The sequence below is a fragment of the Periplaneta americana genome, chromosome 1, assembly GCF_040183065.1.
Source record: "Periplaneta americana isolate PAMFEO1 chromosome 1, P.americana_PAMFEO1_priV1, whole genome shotgun sequence".
Taxonomy (NCBI): domain Eukaryota; kingdom Metazoa; phylum Arthropoda; class Insecta; order Blattodea; family Blattidae; genus Periplaneta; species Periplaneta americana.
In genome coordinates, this window is record NC_091117.1 from 130,675,092 (window position 1) to 130,684,680 (window position 9,589).

At 38.8% G+C, this 9,589-nt stretch overlaps 1 protein-coding gene across 1 annotated transcript in view; it reads left to right on the top strand.

Moving 5' to 3' along the window:
- LOC138700990 (mpv17-like protein) overlaps positions 1-7,004 on the top strand; it is a 28,298-nt gene extending 21,294 nt beyond the window's left edge. Inside the window, exon 4 of the mRNA XM_069827462.1 lies at positions 6,638-7,004. Coding sequence (XP_069683563.1) covers positions 6,638-6,862 — 225 coding nt within the window. The 3' untranslated portion in view covers positions 6,863-7,004. The remainder of the gene's footprint in view (positions 1-6,637) is intronic.
- Positions 7,005-9,589: the final 2,585 nt, after the last annotated feature.

The window sequence follows — 9,589 nt, forward strand, 5'->3', positions numbered from 1 at the left end:
AATATGGAGATGTATGCCTTACTTATAGAAACTGGAGACAAACTTTAAATTTTATTTGAAAATGTAATAACAATGTCAGTGTTTATCAGTGGCGAAGCTCTTAACCCTCCTACTATCGTGGGGTCAATGGTGACCCCAGGCATTAAACAAATCGTTGATATCTCCTTCCCCCCTTTTGACTTCTATTTATTTTAGGTTAATGACACTCCTGTAAAATATTTCTTGTCTACCATTTTCAGTTCTGAAATATTGATTTAATTACATCTAGTACCGCGGGGTTAACATTGACCCCAAAATGACATTTTGTGTAGCTAGTAATTTATTGCGGACACACCACCTAGTGGCAGATTATGACACTCTTTAGTCCAGTTCTTAATTTTTCGGCAAAATTTCACTAATACTTCAGCAATTAACTGCCTTTGTTTTGCGGTCTGATGAGCAACTACACTACGGCTGCTGTAGGTCTAAAAAATGTTATGTTTTATTTAACGACGCTCGCAACTGCAGAGGTTATATCAGCGTCGCCGGATGTGCCGGAATTTTGTCCCGCAGGAGTTCTTTTACATGCCAGTAAATCTACTGACATGAGCCTGTCGCATTTACGCACATTTAAATGCCATCGACCTGGCCCGGGATCGAACCCGCAACCTGTAGGTCTAAATCTGTCTGATTATGAACTATGAAAATTTTGTTAGAACAAAATGATGCGATTATGAAAATTTTGTTAGAACAAAATGATGCTATTGTGATGTTACGTTGTTGACGAACGATGACCAGAACCTTTCTGATGACAATGGGGAATTTGACGCCACCGAGAGTCTTGAAGATGGTGATGCTTCGAGTAGTTATTGTGCATCAAGTATCGAGTCCTCGTCTCACAGTGAGGATGAAAATTTTGACTGTTGCTGTCCAACGCATTTTCAAGTCATGGTCACTGGCGTAGCTCAGGCGGTAGCGTGTTTGCCTGCTGATCCGGATTTGCGCTCGGGTGTCGGTTCGAGTCCCGCTTGCGCTAATAACCTGGTTGGGTTCTTTCCGAGGTTTTCCCCAACCCTAAGGCGAATGTCTGGTAATCTATGCCGAATCATCTGTCTCATCTCGCCAAATACCATTTCGCTATCATCAGTTCCATCGACGCTACATAACCCAGCAGTTGAATAATTTCAAGGGAAAAATTGTTCCTGGGCAGGGTATCGAGCCCGGGACCTTTGACTTCATTCTACCAACTGAACTACCCAGAAACTCTATTGCATCGGTGTCTGGTAGAGTTCCTGGGTAGCTCAGTTCGTAGAGCGTTGGTGCGTTTAGCCAAAGGTCCCGGGTTCGATACCCAGCCCCAGAACAATTTTTCCCTTGAGATTATTCAAATCAACTTCACAGGGAGCTATACCTGAAAGCTAGATTTGCAACCCAGTAGTTGATACAGCATCGTTAAATAACATAGTACAAAACAGTAAGTTATATCCTTACTGTATAATATCCTAAAATAGAATATCTAGCGCGTGTCTCTATCACTAGGTGCTCTCGGGTTCAGTTCCCAATGTTGACTGAAATAATAATTGTGATGGATAAAATCGGAAGATTAGGACTTTTATCGGGGCACTTCTGTTGACCAAAAACGTTCAAGCAAGCGCTCAAGTTGTGCAAAGATTACATGTCAAGCCCATTTGATATGCAAACAATATAGTAATTAATATATGTACTTCGAAGCACATATGAAAAATGTTTGAAGAAATGTATTACCTCTCTACACATCAGTATCAATAACTGTATAAAAATTTTGATATTGTAGTTAAATAATTATTTTATGAATAAATTATGATGAAAACAATGGCTGAAGACTAATTTTGTGTGTAAATGTCAGTATTGAAAATGTAAGTATTTTTTCCCGATTTTTTTAATACTAAGATCAGCATTGACCCCATGGTATTCAGTGTCACAAAAATGTCTGGTAGTACAAAGGTTAAGAGGCTTCTGAGGCTTAGCCTACTAAAAAAATTGAGTTATTATATCTAGTAACAGTATAAGTTCGTAATAATGATGTGTCGTAATACTTGATTTTACTCCTATCCTTCTGTATGTTAAACTCAATGTTGGTATCATTCCACTGCGAGAGGCTTGTGACAAAAGCCTCGTAGCGACGCGCGACGCCCTCGCTCATAGGCAGGGGCACTCGCAAGCTTGAGGGAAGGTCAGGGAGGAGGGATATTGATTCGCTACGGCTCAGTAGCAGGACGCGGGGCTAGCCTCAACCGAGATATAATACTCCGCGCTATGTTCGCCTTCTGTCAATGCGCTACATTGTTGAGTGTTACTTTAATCAAAAGTTCTTGCGTGTGTGTGTTACAAATATTAATCTTGTGTAAAGTGGCTCATACTGAGAGAACATTGAGGTCATTATTTGCATAATTGAAAGAGAAACTCCGTTTCCAAGTTGGGCGTATGAAATAAAATGACCCTACGAAGATAGGAGATCGACACTACATTTACATATTAGAATTGCGGGTGGAGGAAAACAAACTAGAAAATTTAAATTTCAATGGTATAAGAAATATCCTTGGCTAGCAGGATGCTCTGAGACAAAAAAATGGGTAGAAAAGTCGTGAAACATATCCTGTATGAAAAGATATTTTAAAAAAGCAAATTTTTTTCAGCCTACCCAGTATTTACACTTTAGCGTCGCCACTGCACTTGGGACTTGGACTGGGGTGGAGTGATTGACAGATTTCTACTGGCCTCCAGAAATAGCGGTAAAGACTCTATGTTGCAAAAAACATATGGTTATGGCGCTTGAAAAGAGTTTTTATTTCAATTTTAATTTATCATTGATGTAATTATACAATTGTTGACAGGTATTTAAACTTTTAGTTTAGCGATGTAGACTTTAAATACAGTAAGACAATTATGATAGGCCTACTAAATGCATATTTACAGTATTACAAGACGTGTTTCCCAAAATCAATGTTTTCATGTTGGCACATAATGGCTGTGAGAGAGCATATTGCAGAGTTTGTCAGTATAGTGACGATAGTTCTCAGTGAACGGTTATCTTGAGTTCTTAAGAGTTGTGTTGTTATAAGTACCGGTACCGAGATTTTCTGTTCTATTCTTGCGTGTATTTTAATATCCTTGTGATTGTGATAATAGCAGTGATAAAGTGCGATGTGTTAGAAATCTATGTTCAGAACTTTGCAAAAAAACCTGAATTTCTAAACGAAATTGAAATTAAAATCACTAGGGTCCGCAAGATCACAACTAAAAATTGTGCAAGTTCAAAATGAGTGCAATAACAAGAAAGCTTATACTAGAAATTTTAGTATGGGTCTGTATAACGCGGCTGAGTGGTTATGTGGGTGCGAAAATAAAAATGTCTTTTTTACTGGAGAAACTGAAAAACTTTCACGCGAAATAAAATGAAGGGAGGCAGATTTTGTGTGCTTGCAATGTGTTGGATGGAGAAGAAATTACTGCCTTCACCAAATTTCAACGAGCTCGTAATTGGTCACTTTGCAACACAGAAAGAGAGGAGAGCTCACTTCATTTACAAAACTATAAATTATTAAGGAAGCCTGCATCATATAACATGTTAATACAAGGTGCGGCAAAGGAATCGGACGGTTTTAGAAGGTAATTTACTGACCAACATGAGGGGTTATGGATGTCGATCGACCGTCGTTTGTTAGCATTTTTGATGCCATTTTGTGTAATCATGAAAGTATGGAGCTTGGAGTATCGTGCTTTCGTTATCGAGACATTTTTCAAGAATGGTGATTCAGTTGTGAAAACCCAGAGTGCCTTTCGTTTTCAATTTAATGTTGGTCGCCACAGAGCCGTTCCTGCTCGCAATACCGTATTGAGATGGGTACAAAACTTTCGATTATCAGCATCAGCTTGCAAGAAGAAATCACCAGGACACGTTCGAAGTGTACGAACGCCAGATAACATTGAGCGAGTAAGTGTGGCTGTTACGAGAAGTCCACATCGATCATCTAGACATCAGGCTATAGTACTGCAACTTTCAGAACGTTCTGTGCGCCGAATATTGCATTCAGATCTTAAGTTTCATCCATATAGACTTATGATTGTTTAGGAATTGAATGAGGGAGACAATGTCCAACGCAGGACATTCGCGGAGAGAATAGTGGAAATTTTGGCTGACTAAGTTATGTTCATTAGTGATGAGGCACAGTTCCATTTAAATGGTTATGTTAATAAGCAGAACTTTAGATACTGGACCTCTGAAAATTCTAACGAACTACACGAGCGTCCGTTTCTCTGTGCAAAGGTTACAGTTTGGTGTGCTGTGTCTAGATACTGCGTCATAGCCTCGTATTTTTTAGGAGAACAAGGACACTGTGACAGTGAATAGTGGACTCTACGTCGAAATGGTGAGGACATTTCTTCAACTGCATAGGCGTCTACGTGGGATTGATAGACAAATTGTAGGCCTATGGTTTCAGCAAGATGGTGCCACGGTTCATATGGCAGAAAATTCAATGACAGTTCTGCGCCGCATGTTTCCAGGGCACATAATTTCTCGGCGTGGCGATATTCCCTGGCCTCCCCGCTAGCCTGACCGTACCGTCTGTGGTGTTACCTGAAGTCCAAAGTGTACATAAACAGGCCCAAAACAACTGATGACTTGAAGATTGCCATTTCCCAGAAAATCGCCGACATTGATGGCGAAATGTTGGAAAGAGCGACACGCAACTTCAGGGAAAGACTTGAAGAGTGCATAGAGAGAGACGGACACCATTTGAAGGACATAATTTTGAAGACAAACTAAAAATATATCAACAAAATGGCATACATAACCAGCTTTTTTTTTTTTGGCAGCAATAGATTTGTTCTAATAGACATAACTAATAAGTTACTTCCATTTGAAAATCGTCCGATTCCTCTGCCGCATCTTGTATTACCAACATTTGTGCGTTTTCTTCTTGTCATCGTCACTTTGGTACTTGAGAGCCTCCCCTAATTTTGAAACCACAAACCGCCCTGCAATATATTATTAGAATTAAACTTCATAAAGTGGTGTACATAGGGTGATTCACTTGCCTTTCCCCCCCCCCCCCAACCTTTATTGTATACCGTGCCCTCGTAATTTCCGTAACGGTTTTTAAGAGATTTCAACGCTACAATAAATACGAAACTTCTGTACCTCTAGGGCAGCTGTGGCAATTCATGCAAAGTATGAGAAGCGTGCACATCTGTTTACTACGCTAGCACTACGAAACTTCATTAAACACAGAGTCAAGGGTAGTAAAGCGCAGTATATATTAGTGCTATAGCATTTTTCTACAATATCTGGCTCTTGTAAATTTTATTTCTTCATCGAGAGTACGACCGTGGAAGTGGACGCAATGTCATGTATGCGAAAAATACACGGTGTATGCAAAAAGTATGTCAAAAGCCATTACAGTGTGTATCATTCAGCGCAATACTACTTAAAGCTGGTTCACAATAAACTAACTAACAAAATTACATTATCTTTACTTTTCAATTCGAAAGCTTTTTTAAAACGTTTTTAAAAGGTTTTTAAATTTTAAAGTTTGTAAAATTTGGTTAAACTCTTGCAATATGTAATATCGATTTATTCACCATATATATGTATAGATATCTACACAGTTGTCTGATGATGCCCATAACAAAAAGGGGCGAAAGCGTTCACGTGTAATAAGATGTATTAGCAAATAGTACATTATGCAACGAGCCTATAATGATAGTAATTAAGACGCGAGGATGTTTATGAAACGAGCGCAAGCGAGTTTCATAATTTTCATACGAGCGTCTTAATTACCATTATGGGCAAGTTTCATACGACTTTTTATGCTCGACCATATTTCTAACTTGAAATTATTCAGAAGTATTCATGTTATTCTTATGTGACTGGGGAGCGAACTGACCTAGTGCAATCTCGTAAATTGTGAGATGTGCGCAGACGCGAAAGTATTGATTTTTTCCGGGCAACGAATGTCGACGACCTTGATCTAGAGAGTAAGATAAACGTTAAACTTGATATAACCTTCAAATTGAATTCGACATTGAAAAACGAGATGACAAATTGAATTTATTTGAATATTATTTACAATTAACGCTAATTATTATAGTAACAGAACATAACCTTCTGCGACAGTATTGGATTTTCAGCCTGCGTGACGTTTTGCTAGTTGTCTTTCGATTGCATATCCGAGAATAATCGAAAACCTGAACTTTAATGAATAGGTGTACTTTAATGACATGCATTAAAGGGCTGCTACCAGGTGTATAATTACTACATTTCGGCATGGTCGAGCATAAAATAACTTCGTTGACATTTTAATAAATAAGTCAAAGACGGAAATATCAAACTTTACTTTTCTATTTTTTTTTTTTTTTTTCCATTATTACATGACTTATTGGAATACATACAAAAATGAATTCAAAATTCAAATTTTAATTACCAGTCCAATTGAATGCTACACTATTACTTTACGGGTGTAGCTACCTGATCTATAATAATAAGGATTCCAAATGAAGTGAAGTTATGTGACCCCTTGTGGTGCGATGTTGCACAATCTCTGTTACAGACACTTAAGACTACAGTGCGAAGCGAACAAATAAATTGCGAACTACATTAATCATAATCATGTTACAGGTTGGCGCATGTGTATGGCCAATAGTGCAGACCATCAATCACACGCTCGTGCCAGAGAGGAACAGGGTTCCATTTGTTGGGATGTGCAGTTTGCTGTGGACTTGTTTCCTAGCTTATATGAAGCATCTAGAAGCACAGAAACTAGCAGCAAAAAAATTGGCATCAAAGAAGCTTGCAGCAGAACAAAGAGCAGCAAAACATTCTTTTGCCATATTGGTACAGTAGTTTTGCTCAAGTATTATTTCATAATATTGTGATACAACAACCGTTACTTTGTATAGATATTTTTAAATGTATTTTATAGTGAAGTAACACACTATGTTAAGTTATATTTGGAAAATTAAAATAAACCATGCATATTAAAAGATTTTTTAATTGGTTATTTTACGACGTCTGAATGATATGAAGGTGATGATGCCAGCGAAAAGAGTCCAAAGTCCAGCGCCGAACGTTACCCAGCATTTGCTCTTAATGGGTTGAGGAAAAACCCCGGAAAAAATCTTAATCAGGTAACTTGTCCCAACCAGGATTTAAACCTGGGCCAGCTTATTTCATGGTCAGGCATGCTAACTATTACTCCACAGCGATGGACTTGTTTTGTTTTGTGATGCAGGATTCGCAATACTGAAGTATCGTCAATATGATCCTTACGAATTTACTGATATATCTAATTATTCTGAAATCACCATCATTAGTAATCAGAGCACGGATTTTGATGACCATTTAAATGACACTAAAATTTGAACGCTGCAACTTCTTGAAATTTGAGAAGGATTAACTACAAATATGTTTATTAAATTAAACTACAGTTGTACTGTTGAATTATTGTAACAAAATTGTATTCGCGAACGCATTTCTTACTTAAGTAATAATGTTTTATCGACGCTCACAACTGCCGAGATTGTATAAGTGTTACCGGTGTGCCGGAATTTTGTCCCGCAGGAATTCGTTTACGTGCCAGTAAATGTACTGACATAAGTACACTTAAATGCCATCGACCTGGGCCGGGATCGAACCCGCAATCTCGGGCACAGAAGGCCAGCACTCTACCGACTGCGACATCCAGGCAGTCGTATTTCTTACTCTCTTCTGAAAATTGCTCTATTATATTTCATAATTTACATCATTCTGATTAGTGGAATATGTTACTAGTCAGCAATGTAGGCCTATGCAATGGAGGGGGAAAGGAACTGGCTATCTACACCATTATCTTCTGACTTATTTGCTTTATGAGTGATAACTTATTGTTGTAACTTATGAGGATTCACTCTGTCTTCGGACATTTGCCTAAACAACACCAACAATTTAGATTTTCTGAAACATAATGAATATATAACAATAAGTTAGATCCTAAAAAGTTTATCTTGAGAATGCTATTTTAATATTTGAACAATAATGCATTGCTAAAAGTACTCCTGTTATAATTTGTATTACTAAACATACTCCTAATAGTAAGGTGATCATCCATCCCGATTTTTTCGGGTCATTCCTGAATTTGGACACTCTGTCCCGGATTTTTTTCGAAGGCATTTCGGGACGCCAATTTGTCTTGAATTTTGCCAAGACGTCATAATTTATCCCGATTTAGGTTTTTCTACGTGTATAGTAATGTTTTAAGGGATGTGAACTGTAAAGTTGGCTTGTAGTCAGTTGGTACTAACGGTGTTGGCAGTACAGTGCGATCAGTTATGCTTTCCCCGCGGCGTGGGTTTTTTCCTATGAGGGAGCATCATTCGTTTGCCGCGCACTGGTAGGAGTAGCAAGCCTGCTTGCTTACTTGTTGTTTGTTGACCTTGCAAAAGTCTTGCAGCTGTCTTCACAATAGATTTGTTCAATTATCCACTTAAAAAGCGTTTAATTGTCCAAGAATCGTTTGCTGACTGTCGCAGTCGTAGCGCAGCTATTTCCTGGTGTGTGTTGTGTTGTTTGTTTCTTAATTCGACGGTATAAATAAAGTGTATTATGCCTCTTTACAACGGCACAACGTGTCTTTATTTACGATTCATATGTGTTAATTCAATCAGTTCATGAAGTTCGAAGACGGTTTCAAGAAAGATTTCCGGGTGTAGACGCTCCAGAACGTAAAACAGTTCATAATATTTATCATAAATGTCAGGAAACTGGAAGTGTCCAGCATAATAAAAAAAGGAACGTAGAGTTCTCACCGAAGGAAGATTACATGACATTCGTAATTTTTTAGAAAATTCTAGAAAATCTCTTCGTCGTCTTTGCACAAGTGGGACTTTCTTATGGCTCTATACAAAAACATACTCAATTACTGCACTTCAAGCCGTATAAAATAACTGTGGCACATGCTCTTCAGCCAGGTAACCCTGTACGTAGGCGCACATTTTGTGCGAGGATTCTGGAAAATGTGAACAGAAAAAAGTGGCCGCACTCGTGATCAGCGAATATTTTCTAAGTCCGCTTTGGATTACGGTGATGTTACACGATGCATGCGCTTATACTGGGTGTTCAGTTCAAAATGTGTCTTGGCTCGCTGTATGCCGTCATGTGGCTAGCTGATGAGCCTAGAGAATTCAATCTTCCTACACTTCCGCAGCTCAGGTGTATAACCTAAGAGGCAGAGAAGCTGGCTAGCAAGTACGGCGTTCATTCTGAAGAGTACGTGCCGATACGTACGGTAACGCCGGTAGTGGCAGGAATGTGAACTGTTTGGAAATACGTACTGTCGGGATATGGGGAGAGGGTTAAGACGATTACTTACGTATTTGTTGACATTAACTTCGACGGTCAACATGGACACGGAGCATTTGATTTGTGTTGTGGAATGTTACCGTACGCAACCGATGATAACAAATACCCTGTGTACGACTTGCCGGCGCAAAACACAGTTCGAAAGAGGTTATGGTAGCACACAGACCGTACAGACCGCCATCTGTTGCTACGACGTTCAAGTTATACCGTACACGTTCTCAAGTTCAGATTGAA